This window comes from Dendrobium catenatum, unplaced genomic scaffold, assembly GCF_001605985.2.
Source record: "Dendrobium catenatum unplaced genomic scaffold, ASM160598v2 fragScaff_scaffold_665, whole genome shotgun sequence".
In the NCBI taxonomy this organism is placed as follows: Eukaryota; Viridiplantae; Streptophyta; class Magnoliopsida; order Asparagales; family Orchidaceae; genus Dendrobium; species Dendrobium catenatum.
Genome location: NW_021319127.1, coordinates 1002269 through 1017856, shown reverse-complemented (window position 1 = coordinate 1017856; position 15588 = coordinate 1002269). Strand labels below are relative to the sequence as shown.

The 15588-nt window shown below is 34.2% G+C and overlaps 1 protein-coding gene across 2 annotated transcripts in view; it reads right to left on the bottom strand.

The window, feature by feature from the left end:
- Positions 1 to 131: 131 nt before the first annotated feature.
- Positions 132 to 15588, bottom strand: part of LOC110111306 (myosin-17) — a 35990-nt gene continuing 20533 nt past the window's right edge. For both annotated transcript variants that reach the window (XM_020843112.2, XM_020843111.2), the window contains 27 exons: positions 10660 to 10761; positions 9360 to 9397; positions 9098 to 9224; positions 8856 to 9026; positions 6861 to 6992; positions 6661 to 6770; positions 6509 to 6569; positions 5588 to 5765; positions 5210 to 5415; positions 4963 to 5082; positions 4730 to 4828; positions 4349 to 4570; positions 3525 to 3664; positions 3212 to 3329; positions 3078 to 3128; positions 2910 to 2990; positions 2607 to 2777; positions 2351 to 2506; positions 2022 to 2225; positions 1718 to 1858; positions 1568 to 1638; positions 1375 to 1474; positions 1255 to 1311; positions 1117 to 1173; positions 945 to 1025; positions 726 to 808; positions 132 to 625 (listed from right to left, as the gene is read on the bottom strand). In XM_020843112.2, the coding sequence (XP_020698771.1) occupies positions 502 to 625; positions 726 to 808; positions 945 to 1025; positions 1117 to 1173; positions 1255 to 1311; positions 1375 to 1474; positions 1568 to 1638; positions 1718 to 1858; positions 2022 to 2225; positions 2351 to 2506; positions 2607 to 2777; positions 2910 to 2990; positions 3078 to 3128; positions 3212 to 3329; positions 3525 to 3664; positions 4349 to 4570; positions 4730 to 4828; positions 4963 to 5082; positions 5210 to 5415; positions 5588 to 5765; positions 6509 to 6569; positions 6661 to 6770; positions 6861 to 6992; positions 8856 to 9026; positions 9098 to 9224; positions 9360 to 9397; positions 10660 to 10761 (3201 nt within the window). In that variant the 3' untranslated portion in view covers positions 132 to 501. The remainder of the gene's footprint in view (positions 626 to 725; positions 809 to 944; positions 1026 to 1116; positions 1174 to 1254; positions 1312 to 1374; positions 1475 to 1567; positions 1639 to 1717; positions 1859 to 2021; positions 2226 to 2350; positions 2507 to 2606; positions 2778 to 2909; positions 2991 to 3077; positions 3129 to 3211; positions 3330 to 3524; positions 3665 to 4348; positions 4571 to 4729; positions 4829 to 4962; positions 5083 to 5209; positions 5416 to 5587; positions 5766 to 6508; positions 6570 to 6660; positions 6771 to 6860; positions 6993 to 8855; positions 9027 to 9097; positions 9225 to 9359; positions 9398 to 10659; positions 10762 to 15588) is intronic.

Sequence of the window (15588 nt, the reverse complement as noted above, 5' to 3'; positions counted from 1 at the left end):
AAACTAGAAAGAAATACAGATCAAAACAATTTGAAGAAACTTTCATGAACACATCAATATCCACATCAAAAAATATTATTCTAAATTTTACCACACATAAAATACACATTAAATAAAATTAGAGAATAGTAGCAGGTTTAAAAAGATGTCACTAATATTAATGCTTATCATTACCTTTATACAAAAGATGTTCAAAACCAAACAATATTACAATTATAGAAGCCTTTACCACTATAGCAAGACCAAGACCAGGTTTACAATTAAAACCTAGGTCATAAATAGAACACTCTAGAATAAGGGGTAAAAAAAATCAATTAATCAAACAATCAAAACACTAAGGGGAAACCAAAAAGGAGGAGGAAAAAAATACCCTATGAATCTCATATGAGGAGCCAACTTCATAGAATAGAATGGTTGATAATTACATAGAAGGAAAAGGGGAGACTTATAGACAAGTTGTGGAGGAGTTGCAGAGAAACAGAACTTGCAGAAGAACTCCATTCATTCGGCCCTTTGGAGCAGGAAAGAAAACCCTGAGTTCTCACGAATCATTGGTGGCGGGTCAACATCCGAAGTGTCAATTTGTTCCATGGATTTGGAGATATCATCCACAGAGAATGGAATGCTTCATCAAAGTGAATAATAATAATAATAAGAAAAAAAAAAAAGATAAATTCTTGTAATGTAGCCAAATCTGCTATTGAGAAAGATATAGGATTTCTTACCTGGAATCATCATCCAGCAAGAAGGAACTGCTAACTGAATTGTTCGAGTCTTCGGTCATTAAAACCCGCATACTTGAAATCACCTAAAAGTATCGAAACATAACATCCAGCACAAACCAGTGACTTTTTTATACAAAAATTAAAATTTTTGTACTAAAAAGCTATTTTAAGAAGCAGTAAAAAAGCTGTCCCAAACGAAACCTAAGTTGAATAAATTACCTCTGAAGACACACTGTGTGTGCCATACTTGTCATCCCAGTACATAGTACTGATTCTATACAATTGTTGTATGCTTAGTACCTGATTGTAATTACAGAAAAACATTAGTAAGTCTTCAATATGTGAAGCATTTATCTTTAGTTTCAGCAAGAGAACTAAATGGGACACCTACTGGGCAAAGGTCATTGGTTATCTCTTTCAATGTCTTCTTTGGCTTCTGATGTATTACCTAGATGGTTGAGCAGAGATGGATAAGGTAGAATGTTTGAGATATAAATCAATATTTTTAGCAAACAGAAACTCAGCATACCAAAAACCCAACTGCCTGCCTGATATGCTTCAATTCATCCCAGGCTGAACCTGCATACTGCATGAACGAGATATTAAGCAAAGAACACCATGAAAGAACTGATCCAGAACTGATATTCACCTCTTCGGTTGCAGCATAACACCACTGTTCTAGCTCAGCTAGTCCTGCTTTTACATATTCGCCGTTGCTAAATGAGCAACATTCTCTCCGGAGAAGAAGGCTAAGGAAGAGAAAACCATAATTAGAATATTCTGTAAGTGCCATTGAAAAAAAGAAAAAGCATAAAAAAAAAACAGGAGGAAAACAATCATACCTGTTGAATAACTGCACATTGATGAATGAAAATGTCTGAATGAACACCTTACGGACTAGAAATGGAGGAACCTGTAGAGGCAGAGCAACATTTCATAAGTTCATTGAGCAGTAGTAGAGTGTTTTGCATGATTCACTGATATAAACTCACATAATTTGCTTTCAATGCTTTCAAATAGCTATCCAAGCTTTTGACGATGCTTCGCCAGTGTGCAATCAGAGCTTGCTGAGCCATGGCATTTGCTTGAGATCGTGATCCTTTCACTAAACTTGCCCTGGATGTTCTTGGTGCCTGTATGATACGGGTAAACATAAATGGTCTTAAATTGATCCCAGTTGGAGGAAAATAGCTAGATTTGCTGGGACAAACTCTACTTGATGATACATACCAATTTTCAGGCACTACAATTATTTAATTGCAAGTAAAATGCACAAATACGAATTGAATACTAAACCTGAATACACAAGCCAAGCAATGGTGATATTTCCTTCTTCAAGTTATCTCTTATCATTCCATAGATTTTCTCCAAGAAAGCTGTCAGCTGTTGCTTAAAGAGCAAAGCTGGGTATTTTGCTTCTACTTGACGCAAATCAAGCCCATTAACCATCCTTCCATTAAAGAAAGGAAGCCCAGTAGTCTGTGGAGAAGCTCGGAGTCCCTGTAGATGATTGAAAAGCAAAACACATAACAAAAAGCTGATGCAAAATAACATCAAAAGAAAGAAACAGACAAATGCTTGAGTCCAAGGAGAGCATATGTATAGTATGAGGATTACTTTCTTACATGAGACATTCTTCCAAACAAAGAAGATGATGGCGTTCTCCTCCTCTGTGGTGTAAGGCTTGCAGCACCACTAGCTTTTAGTGTTCGTTGAAGAAGTAACAACAATGTTGAACAGTTTGATAACCAGTAACAAAGAATGTCGTTGTTGTCTTGTCCCTGTGAAAATAAGAAGCAACGGACCGTCCGGTAAAATGTTGGCAAGTACACCGGTCAAACAGCCATATCAAGTTTGCTATTTGCTGAAGGTAAACGTTACCTCCACGGCAGAGCTTATATTTTGGATAATCCTGTCAAAAATAGTTGTTCTCTCAACTTCAAATGATCTCCACTGCAGAAGGCACTTATATATAAGACAGGCAGCAATAGGCTTTCCACTAGAGAATCCAAGATCTTGCGTGATACACCTAATCAGTAAGTCCTGATATTCCTGTACCATGTAAGTTGTAGTGGTCAGGAATTGATATCTAACAACATGTAAATAGTGGAACAGTGAAAAAAATCCAGTAAAAAAATCACGTCTTCGAAGAACAGAAAAAAAAAAAAGAAGTCAAAAACAAACCTGTTGCTTCTCATTCAGAGATTTTTGGGGCTTCTCTTCGCTTTCAGGTTCTTTGGCATTGCCTACAGCCGGAGTCATATCCTATAACAAAATTGTGCACAGCTTCTTAATCCGCCTTAAGTAAATGATTTCGGAGGTGCACAGCAAAGCCAATACGTTTGCACTCACCAATGCTAATTTTGTTTCACCATTAAATAAATTTCCATTCTCTGGAGTTCTCTGTTAGCATATAAATAAGAGACTAAGAAGACAGACTGAAAATAAAATATATTGAGAAAGAAACAGGAATTTCAGAAGAATACTGGGATGATCATTGTTCTTGAGCGTGCAGACAAAGATCTGCCTGTGGGTGAAATTGTAAGTGCCTGTTGGCGAAGTACTTGGTTCTCAGATTCAAGATTGGAGAGCTTCTCTTCCAGCCTGAAAACAGTAAAAGGCGGTTTCTATCTTAAATAATGCAGTAAAAAGTAAGTTAGATGATTTAAAATGATTTCACTAGTTCATTAGTAACAATGGAATGTTTAACTAGTCAACAAGGCGCTCAATTGTTTGCATCATATTGATTTAATAAAAATAAACATGAACTATTTCATCATTTTAGGTCAACAAAATTACCTTTGCGAAGAATCTTGAAGTTGATCAACTTTGGTATTGGCATCTTCAAGTTTTTTCAAGAGCTCAACATTTCTATTTTGAGCTTCAGCTGCAGCTTTTTTGGCTGCATCACTTGTGTGCTGCTCAGAGACCAGCAAAGCCTAGTGCACAACAAAAGCAAACAAAAATGTTTGTGAGCACACCACATTAGAATGTCTTACAACAAGACCAACCAAGAGAAGATTGTCACATATTAGACCAAAGGAATCCATGCAAGACAAATCCATTGTCCAAGTTTCAGTTGGTTTTATAATCATATTACCAATATTCAAAGGTATTGTTAAACCAAATTCATGGTAACATTTACTCTAATCCTAGCCAAAGATTAATCAACTGTAGATTTCTACGTAATTATGATAGAGTGATACATTAAATTTGGATACCATAGAAACAAGTTGAATAGTTTCATGAGCATTGTACATGCAACATTCTAAATCACAAGGATTCGCAGAGTGGTTGTGGTTTGCAGAGTCAAGATAGTGGAATTTGATTTATCCTATTTTTTTAAAGGCTTTCAAGGACGAGCATCTATAAATCATCTGTCATAACAATGTCAGAGCACAAGGAAATGAATATAAAATACCATATTGGACACAATCAATTGGTAACAATAGCCCACGGAAGGCAAGAGATGATGATATATACACCTGATGCTCTGTAACTAAGCTTATATAATCTTGGTTTTTTGCTCATTCAAATGGTGTAATACTTGAAATTCATTGTAGTAGAATATCACTAAGAACCCTAAAGCTCTTACAGTACTATCAGGTGAAGTTTTGGGTTACCTTAAAGTGCTCAACTTCAGCTGTCAATGAACTAATCTTTTCTACATCTTGAACTATAACAGGGGTTTCCTTAATAACTGGTGGCGCTTCTTCAATGGCCTTTCGAGAAGCCTCTCTTTCCTTGATAATCATGGAATTCGCTTCTTCTACTTGTTGCTGCATCTCATGCAAAGCATCCTGCAGCTTAGAAATTTCTTGGGCTTTTGCTTCTTCTAGATCAATCTGCATGCCCAATGCCCAAAAAAACATAAGCAGTAGGAGAAAAATATCTTTATATATCTTCAGATTTTTAGAGTAGCTAATGTACAGATTCCAACACAAAATCTAATTTAGATTTTCAAGGAAAAAAATGAAATAGAATCCCATCACAAAATAAGTTACTCTTAGTCTCTTTTCTAATTGTAGACGCCATGTTAATTCCTCCACACGTTTTTCCAGTTTGTCTTTTGCCTCTTTAAGGGCACCAGTCTCTCTTGCAGCCTACAAATGATTCCAGGAAATATAAACTAATCACACATCACAAGAAATGCAGATAATATGACGTTGAAATAAAACAGATTCAATTTGCAAGCTAAGAAGATTGATGTGGCAGTTTGATGAGTATGAGAAGAAACCATCTTCAGCTTTCTGAGTTCTCTCCTCGCCAGTCGTTGTCTCCATGCACATTGATAGGTTATGGTTGCCTTCTTCAGATTTTTGTAGTACACATAATCTCTGTGAGATTTCCATTTGGCCTGTAAACCAAATATAGGAAAAACAGCGGGCAGTGAACACAACATCAGATTTTCACTAGCTATAGACAAGGGGCAACATTATACAAATAATCATTCATTCCCTCACATCTCCATGAAAAAACTGTACCTGGATAATTATTGCCGTTTTAGTTTGCTTTCTGTATCTAAATGCATCGCGAGCATTCATTGCCCTTAAGCCTGTTTGCAGCATAATTGCAGAATAACGAAGTCTTTTGTAGGATTTCCTGGCAATATATCGCCGCAGATTCTTCTGAATTTTTATGGCAGCTGCCTCTTGTCTCATGCATTCATACAATTTACGAGCAAGTTCAGCTGCAAAAATGAAGCAAGCCGGCTCAATATGTCAAATTACATGCCTTAATTCTGGTAGAATTTATGCACAGATGGTTCAATAAAGCATCTCTCAAAAAGGACATGTGCATAAATAAAACCAATAAAGTACCAGTTGTATTAATACAAGTTCACCTTGCAGAAGATTCATTACCTCTCCAAAAAGACTGCAAATTTATAGCAGCACTGCGTAGCCGAAGGAATTCCTTGCGAGCAATATGTGTACGAATTTGTCTTTGAATAGTTTTGGCCGCTCTTCCAAGAACTTCAGATCTTCTTGCATCAAGTTCTGCCATCTGCCCAGCTCTCAGGAACACCTTGTTCTTCCCTATCTGTGAGAGAAAAACCATGTGATGGTATTTTGTGCCCTTAGATCTATTAATAGGAAGTAACAAGACAGACACCATGAGCCTATATTGAAAGATAAGGATTCTGATTCCGCAGGGGAAGTAAACAAGATGACCAAAGAACGAATAAAGTTTTGCAATCCCAACAAAAATCATCTTTTAAACCATGAACATTTCAGCAACATAAATATAAAAAACTAGCCATAATACATCAATGTGAGCTAAAGAAGGTTAAATGCATAGACAGTCTGTATGCTGAAATTAAATACTAGATATCTGGCCTTTTACGGAACAATTCCATAATTCCATTTACTCATCGCTTAGCTTGAATCATAATGCCATTTTAAGTTAATCATTTTGAACTTAAAGGGTTAGTGGAGTCTCATGAAGAATGGAACTCATTGATCTCTTTCAATACATACAAATTAAAAGGAGGTTCTGACATCTTTGAATGCAGGATCAGGACTTACTAGAGTGGCAGTGCTTGAACAAGTAATAGATTAGCCATTAGTTAATACGTGACCTGCAGCTTCATAGTAGGGCTAATAAGGATACATAAGACCTTAGGTTTTACTGCACATGATCAAGCCAGATGCTGGAACATTTCACCAAATTAGGTGCATAATACAGACTTTGTTCTTTGGTGCATCATGATGTTGATTGATTTGAGACTTATATTTCAGGGACTACAAATTTTTATTATGGATCCATGGAGCCATTTTGCTTACCTGATAACCTTTTAGGCCCAGTTTATCGAGAATCTTTTGGCATGCAACCTTGTCATCAGAGCTATCAAGAAAAAAAAAGTTCCTTATAAATATACTAGTATCTGATATGTCAATACAAGTATAACAACTTAGTTCATCAGCAAAGAACTTACTTCCCATCTAAAACTTCAGGGGAAAGAACACTAAAACGATGTAGGAATTCATAAAATGTCTTTCTAGTTGGATATCCAGCACAGCTGATCCTAATTGCCTCAAGTACACCCTACAGGCATGTATTTTGAAACGTGTTAAACAATTCAGTTTTAGTTAAAATATGTAACCATGCGTTAACCAATCATGAAATAATGCTTACACCACAACGTAGCTGTTGAATAACATTCATGTTCTCAAAGATTGAAGGTTTAAGGGTATTGTTGGGCTTCACACATCTGATGTAATGAGGCTCCGTTGAGCTTAAGGTTTCCATCAGTGCTTGTAGTTGAAGCTGTAGGAAATTTTGCAAAAAAACAATAAAATAATTCGTTAAAAAAGAAGCATCATCAAAATAACATTCTCAAGAATAAAACTAAATCATACTATTTAATAAAAAAATATGAAGTACAATTTTAATAAGTGAAGCAACAAAAAAACCTAACTGCTAGGAGATGCACTTAAAACATTCACATATAAAGTGTGCACAACTAAAACAAGAAAATGTCAAACATATGCAATGAGATGCTTAAAGAAGACAACTTTACAGTGCTCTATAAGAAGAAATGTCACCTGCTCTCGAGATCCCAAGTGAAATCTAATAAATGATACTTAAGATAACTAAAACTGATAAAAAAAAACTATTACAGTAAAGGGTGGCTAGATACGAACAGAATAAACAAAATAATCCCAACCATTTTAGATCTATTCACATATCCTTATTTCCCATCAATTCTTAAATTTAAATTTCTTGTTCAATTTTACTAAATCTTTTTAAACAAGCTGTAAAGAAGTAATTTTATGATCAATTACTTCCTCCCTAGTCCTCAAAATTAATTCCATCCCATTGCCTCGCTAATGCATTTCCAATGCTTTGAAATCCGCGTTCATACCATGCAAGTCCAGACCGTCTCAATTTAGACAACAACAACAACAACATCAAGCCTTTATCCCACTACATGGGGTCGGCTACATGAATCTTTTTTCTCCATTGTGTCCTATTAAAGGTCAAATTCTCGTTTAAATCTAATAAAGAAAGGTCATTCCTCATATTTTCTAACCAAGTCTTTTTAGGTCTGCCTCTACCTTTCTTAACATAAGTCAAATCTAATACCTCTACTCTCCTAACCGGGTCATTGGAAGGCTGTCATTTTATGCGACCAAACCATCTAAGGCGACTCTCTCTAATCTTATCTTCTACTGGAGCTACTCCAACCTTTTCACGTATATGCTCATTTCGTATCCTATCTCTAAGGGTAAAGCCACTCATCCACCTGAGCATCCTCATCTCTGCCACACTTAACTTAGTATTATGCTTCTCTTTTAATGGCCAACATTCAGCACCATAAAGCATTGCAGGCCTCACTACCATATTATAGAATTTAATGGTCTCAATTTAGAGTTCTTCTGAAATAAGGCGCCAAGAATCCACCTACTTATGAAGAAGCTCTCTTATGAATAAATTTTACAATTTATCCACAGTATCATCGTAGAAAATCCACATTAGCAATATCATTAACATTTAAAATGTTCATTTACTGCCTCTTGTTTGATACGAATGATTTTTAGCCTTCTAAAATGAGCTTCAAAGGCATGTCTCGTTCTAAGTATACAACAACGCCTGCAATGACAATTCAGTTTCTAGTGAGATGAGTATGCAAAATTTTTAACGTCAGATATGTCACTCGCATGAATTGAATTGTAGCGACTTTGCATACAACTAAGAAAATTGTATCTACAACAAATTTATAAACCTGAAAGATGCATCTCTTATATGTTACCATGACCAATATAATCACCATAGGAACTATGTCAATACAATTAACATGAGACCTAAAGTTGAACCTTCTTTCCCAATAATATATTTCAAGAGTGGCGAGAAGACATGCGCTACACCTCAACAATGAGAAATAATACTTATGTGATTATTCTTTAAGTAGTTAAAGAACAGGGGAGCTTCACAATTTCCAACCATCTTAAGAAATGCTCTCCAGTATTCCACCACCACAATGCTAGTGTTGGTTGAAAAATAAATAGCCAAAAGTCTAAAAATAGACAGTATACTTCAGTGAGAAAAAGACTGTATTTCGGTATACTTCAGCTGAAGAGTTGTTTTTAGATAAATTCAAACGATTTAAAGAGTTATTAGAAGTTCTACCTTAAAACGTGATCCAATGGAAGAAAATTTGGAGGATTTCGATGTTTCTTCAGGAAGAGCTGGAAATAACCCCGCAACAAAAGGGCATTTTGAAGGACTTAACAAATCCTGATGTTCTGCTACCACATAGTCTTTGTTCTTGTCTAAGAAATGATCAGCTTGATATGCTACCTACAGGAAAAATTATTAAAAGTTTATTAAAAAACAATCGTAACAAAAATACTGGCAGAAATGATAGGTACCTCCCCAGCATAATGACATATTGTAAAATCTGTGCGGGACAGCTTCGGCTTCAAAAAACGCTTGTTATTTTTAAAAGTTTGATATAACTTTTGAGCAAATGTTTCATGAGTTGACCTAGGAAACATGCTGCATGAACCATCCAAACGGGATAAGCATTGGTTTTACACAGCAAAATATTAAGTATCTTAAATTTACGAAAGAATACCAATTAGAACTCGGAGTAATTTACTTAAACAAGATATATACAGAAAAAACACTTACCAGGCTTCATCAAGAAGTGCTATGATACCACCAGGTTTCTGCCAACAAGGTAAAGGTTTGGTTAAATTTTAAATAAACAAATTTGTAGGTTTTACATCTCTATAAAGCTACGTAGCAACTAATTTCAACATAGATTGATGAATTGAGGTTCACCATGACTAATACAATAGATGCAAATTCATTAATGAGAATAATATCTATAAACTTAAATGAGCAAATATCATCAAAGCAGCATTCATTCAAAAAAATAAGATGAGACATGAAGGTGGTTCTTACAATTTGTAACATTGGGCTAATGTAACGCCAGAGGCAAGATAACAAAAACTAACGTAACTTATGGGGAACAAAATGGTGTGTTATCCCATATATGATCAACAAAATGGGCTGGTAGCAGGATACTAAAAAACAGGCAGTGAAAACAAAAACAACAGATATCTGCTCCTGGCTACAAAATAATAATGATAGAGAATTTCAAATAAACAAAATCCATGGGTGCTAATTGGAATGCATATATGATAAAAGAACACGTATCTATGCCTAATTGTAAGTTTCTTTATGAAGATGAACAGCTATGAATGTTTCAAAAACTAGTCCAGTGAGAAGATTGATTACCTGCTATTAAACACGTTATACATCAATATCAGAATAATAATTTCAAAAAGCTGAATCAATATATATATATCCAGGGCACAATGGTACATCATGATAGGAAAGAAAATGCCATTTATCCTGACATCACAACTGTGCTATGTCTAGAAAGTTTAGTGGGTATAAAGTTGCACTGATGAACTCAGAGCAAATCATGTCAACGCAATGAAAATGATGGGAGAGTGAATTAAGTTATGCACTGCCCAAGTGTTAAACTTTGGTGATTCCCTATTACAAACTCACACTAATCATCAATAGGTTAAAATTGATCCTTAATACACAAAGAGGTCAATATTTCAGTAACCCATTAGCATTCAATTATGACATCATTTTACATAAACGAAATTATTTCCACACTTTTTCCACTTAAACAAGGGAAACCAGCATAATGACCTTTAAGAACGATCTGCAGTTCTCGATTATACAATTACAAATCTCAGAATCATGACATTGCTACACTGCTCAGTTTGAATGCATTATTTCTCGTTTTAAAACTAACTTCCAAAAGTAAGTTGGCCCTACCAGGAACAAAAATCACAAATTAGAAATTTCAAGAAAATGAATAGAATTGTGATAAAAATTCAAATTTCTTCTTGATACTGATTCCAATACAGTTACAACTTCTATCATTCAGAAAAACAGCTTAATATACCTTCTCAATCAAGTCTAGCACGTCTTGGTTATCTATAAACTCAATGTAGCTCCAGTTTATTTCTTCTTTCGTGTACTCTTCCTGCTCCATTTTGAAGACATGCTGCATAAACCTATAATAGTTAATTTCAGAGAAATCAACTGTAATACAACAAATCACAAAATCAAGTTTGATAACAAATATGCCAAAATGAAAAAACCCTCCACCAAGGGTGCTTCCTTGAGGAATATTTTTGGTTAAGTTGACTCTTGATGCATGACACTTGATAGAGTAAAAAGCTTTTTTGAGTGAAAGCTAATATAGAAGCTCTCACGTGAGAGGAATATTGTTAAGGTAAGAGTATTTGGTTTAGCCTCATATCAAATAGTTAGAATATGTTGGCCAAAAAAAAGCACCAAATTATTGAGCCTCACATATGATTTTAAGCTGAAAAATGAGATTGACATCTAATCTATCTAGCCCAATTTCAGTCCCCTTATGTGTACATACTCCCTAACAATTCGTATCAAAGCATAGTTTGGAGTGTGATAATCTTGAAGTTTGTGATCAAGAAATTTGACGGCTTGAAAAGCCACCCTTTCAAAAACGAAGATGCATGGTCTTTACATTTAACACAGATTTGTAAAGGCTCTCATAAGGAATTCAAATATACCTATGGCGATAAATGAAAAAGACAATGCACAAATGGTTGAAAAGGACCCCATCAAAAACCCAACTGGGTTTGGCAAACTATGTCATGAAAAAAGTTTTAGAGGTAACAATCACGCAAGGGTTGTAGCTTAATTTAGAGTCTTTATACTTAGATCAAAATCCTCTCCAACAAACTTTATCAATAGAAAAGACAGCAAAGACTTTATTTATTTCAAATGCATAAAGGTAAGCCTATTAAGTCACATATTTCAAATGCATAATTTAAGAAATATTAATGTGACTATTGGCAATGGGAATCAAGCTCTCTCATTATTGTGCTATTTAACTCTATCACAAACATTTTTGAGATATCAAGTTGCATAAAAGAAACATAATTAACTTAGAGAATGTAAAGAGCTTACTACTCACAAAGGATAAAGCTTATGAACTTGTGTTAAAGAAGAGAAAAAAAAACAAAGAAGAGAAGCAGACTTATTAGGAAAATTCATTTTGAGAATTTAAAGAGCTTACTACTAACAAAGGATAAAGTTTATGAACTTGAGTGTTAAAGAAGAGAAGTAGATTGATGGTTACTTATTAGGAAAATACCTTTTAAGAAGGGAACTACTTCTAATCAATATAGAGATAGGTTTGTTGGTAAGAACAGGATTTGCTTATACTCTAAGAAATTCGAGCGCAACAATTGGAATTTCTAGATATTTAAGAGGGAGAATTGGCAGAAAGGCAATGACCATAAAGAAGAGAACCAAGCAGGTATGGATATGGAGACACATTAGTTTGATATAGATTATAGTGACTTTCTTTAATACTGTAGGACTCAGATACAAGTGATTAGTGGTTCTTGAATCAACTTGTTCATATCATATCTATTCATATAAGATTTCATTTTCTAGTTATGAATAGCGTGAAAGTTAAGTGTACATGAGAAATAACATTGCATCTAAGAATGTTAATTTTGGCATAATATTTTAGGATGTATTATGATAAGAATAGGGCTTTGGTTGAAGTTAGGAATGTACCTGATATCAACAAGAATCTAATATGGTTATTGCTCCAAATGATGCAAAGTATAGCTTATTTAGTGATGCTAAGATGGATTCTAGGAGTGCTTTGGTTGTTATTAGGGCTGTAAAAATGGATATTTGGGTCAGCTTCGGGTCCAACCCGAAACTGACCCGCCCTCGATTGATCCAACCCGAACCGATTGCACAAATGGGTCAGAAATTTGAACTCAGATCCGACCCGCCTCAAATTCGCAACCTGTACCTACAAGACTGACCCAGGTGCACATCACGCACGAGCTGAAGGCAAGCCTCACACTTGAGGAGAGGACGCCAAGGCAGGTCACACGCAAGCTGCGAGACCACGACGCATGCTAAAAAATAGGTCAGACGCGTAGGCGGGACTTGCAGGAGGGTGGGTCGCGCGGGACAGGTCAATTTTGGGTTAGCAAATTAACCCAAACCTGACCTGATTTTTCAAACGGGTTAAAATATGGAACCTGAACCCAACCTGTTTGTTAAATGGGTCAACCTAAATCCGAATTTTTCGAGTCGGGTCAATAATTGACACCCCTAGTTGTTATGAGAGCCAAGAGAGCTAGTAAACAAAATGTGTTATACGATACAGCTTAAGGTGGCATATTTTTTATTTTAATTAAATTTACAATAAGAACAACATCAACATCAAGCCTTAATCCCACTATTTGGGGTCGACTACATGAATCTTTTTTCTCCATTGTATCCTACTAAGAGTCAAATTTTGATTTAAATCTAATAAGAAAATGTATTTCTAATATTTTCTAACAAGTCATTTTAGGTCTACATCTACATTTCTTAACATAAGTCAAATCTAATACATCTACACTCCTAATCAGGTCATTGGAAGCTGATGTTTTATGTGACCAAACCATCTAAGGCAACTCTCTCTAATCTTATCTGCCACTGGAGCTACTACAATGTTTTCAGGTATATGCTCGTTTCGCATTCTGTGTCTAAGAGTAAAGCAACTCATTCACCTAAGCATCCTCATATTTGCAACACTTAACTTAATTTCATGCTTCTATTTTAATGGCCAACATTTTGCATCGTAAAGCATTGCAGGTCTCACCACCATCTTCTAAAATTTTCCTTTAAGTTTAAGGGGTACTTTTCTATCACACAATAGACCCGATGCATTCCTCCACTTCAACCATCAAACTTCAATTCTACTAAAAATATCACCATCTATTTCACAACCACTCTAGACAATACACCCGAGATATCTAAATTGTGTACTCTTATTAATGACTTTATCACCCAAAGTCACAATCCCCCACTAGATCTATTACCACTAAAATTACATTCCATGTATTCAGTTTTAGATACTTAAACGAAAACCTTTAGAGTCTAAGGTTGACATCCACAATTAACGTATACCTTCAACTCACTCTCTAGTCTTATCAACAAGAAGAATATCATCACCAAAAAGCATACACCATGGTACATCTGCTTACAAATGTCTCGTAAGAACATCCATGACTAAAGCAAAAAAAATATGGGCTTAAAGTTGATCCTAAATATAATCCAATTAAAATAGGAAATACTTGGCCAAAACACCAAACACAAGCAACAACTCCTGCATCATACCATTAATGATTTGAGTAAAAGCATTATTATCCACTTTCTTTTCTAAAACTCTTCATAGCACTTCTCTTGGAACTTTATCATAAAGCTTTCTCTAAATTAATAAATATTATAAGTAGATCCTCCATATTCTCTGTATACTTCTCCATCAAACCTCTAATTAAAAGTATAGCTTCCATAGTAGACATACCCAATATGAATCCAAATTGATTTTGAGAAACATTAGTATTACATCATAACCTATGGTCAATAACTCTCTCTCATAATTTTAAAATATGACACATTAACTTAATTCCTCAATAATTGCACACTCTTGTACAACACCTTTATTCTCAAAAATAGAAATCAAGACAATTCATTCATCTAATATCTTTTTCTTCTTCAAAATAATATTAAAAATTTTCATAAGCCAAGAAATTCCTTCATCTCATAAGCATTTCCACACCTCTATCAAAATAGCATCATGTCCAACAGTTTTTTCACACTTTATTTTCTTTAAAGTATCTCTAACTTTGGTTTTACTAATACGTCGATAAAAACAAAATATTCTATTTTCATTTAGGATGCTAAGGACACTAAAGTTAATCATATTCTCATAATTTTCATTGAAAAGTTTAGCAAAATATCACATCCAACTTTGTTGAATATTCTCTTATAATGAAAATATTTTTTTTATCTCCATCCTTAATACACTTCAATGTAACTAAATCCTTACTTCTTATATCTCTTTACTTAGCTAACTTATACATACATCTTTCATTCTCCTTAGTATCTAATCAATTATATAAATCATTAAAAGCCAAATTCTTTGCATCATATAATATTTTTATAAACTCTTTATGGGCATCTATATATCTTTCCCAATTCTTCGAGTTTTTACATCTAAACAGATTTTTATAATTAAACTTCTTATTTTTTTATCTTTTTTTGTACATTTTGATTCCACTACCAATTATTTTTACTATTATGAGCTTTTTATTTTGGTACTTCAAACACTTCATTTGCAACATTCTTGATATCATTACCTATTTTTTCCCACATAACATTAACTTCCTCATGTACAATCAGAATATTAAGATCTTGAATCTTATTCTCAAAAATATTTTTATTAGTGTTCTTAAAATGCTCCTATCTAAGCCTAAGACAACACTTATTTTTCATATTATGCTCCATCTTAAAGTCCAAAATTAATAAATAATGTTGGGTATATAAATTTTCACTCGGAATAAATTTACAATCTTTGCAATCTAAACAATCTATTTTTCTTATAAGAAAATAATCAATCTGAGTTTTATTATATCCAGTCTTATAAGTGATGAGATACTCCTCTTTTCTTAAATAAGATGTTAGCAATTATAAAATCATATATTAGAGAAAATCCTAATATGGTCATATCACCATCATTATTCGCTCCAAACTCATGACCATCATGAATGCTTTTAAAATAGTCTACCTCTCTACTAATATGCCCATTTAAATCTATTTCAATAAAAACTCTTTCTTTAAGATACATCTTTTGTATTAATTCTTCTAAATCATTTCAAAATTTTAATTTTGAATGCAAATTCAAGCCTACTTAAGGAGCATAAGCACTTATAATATTAATAATCTTAGCATCAACAACAATCTTTAAATCTATAATTATATCTCTAAT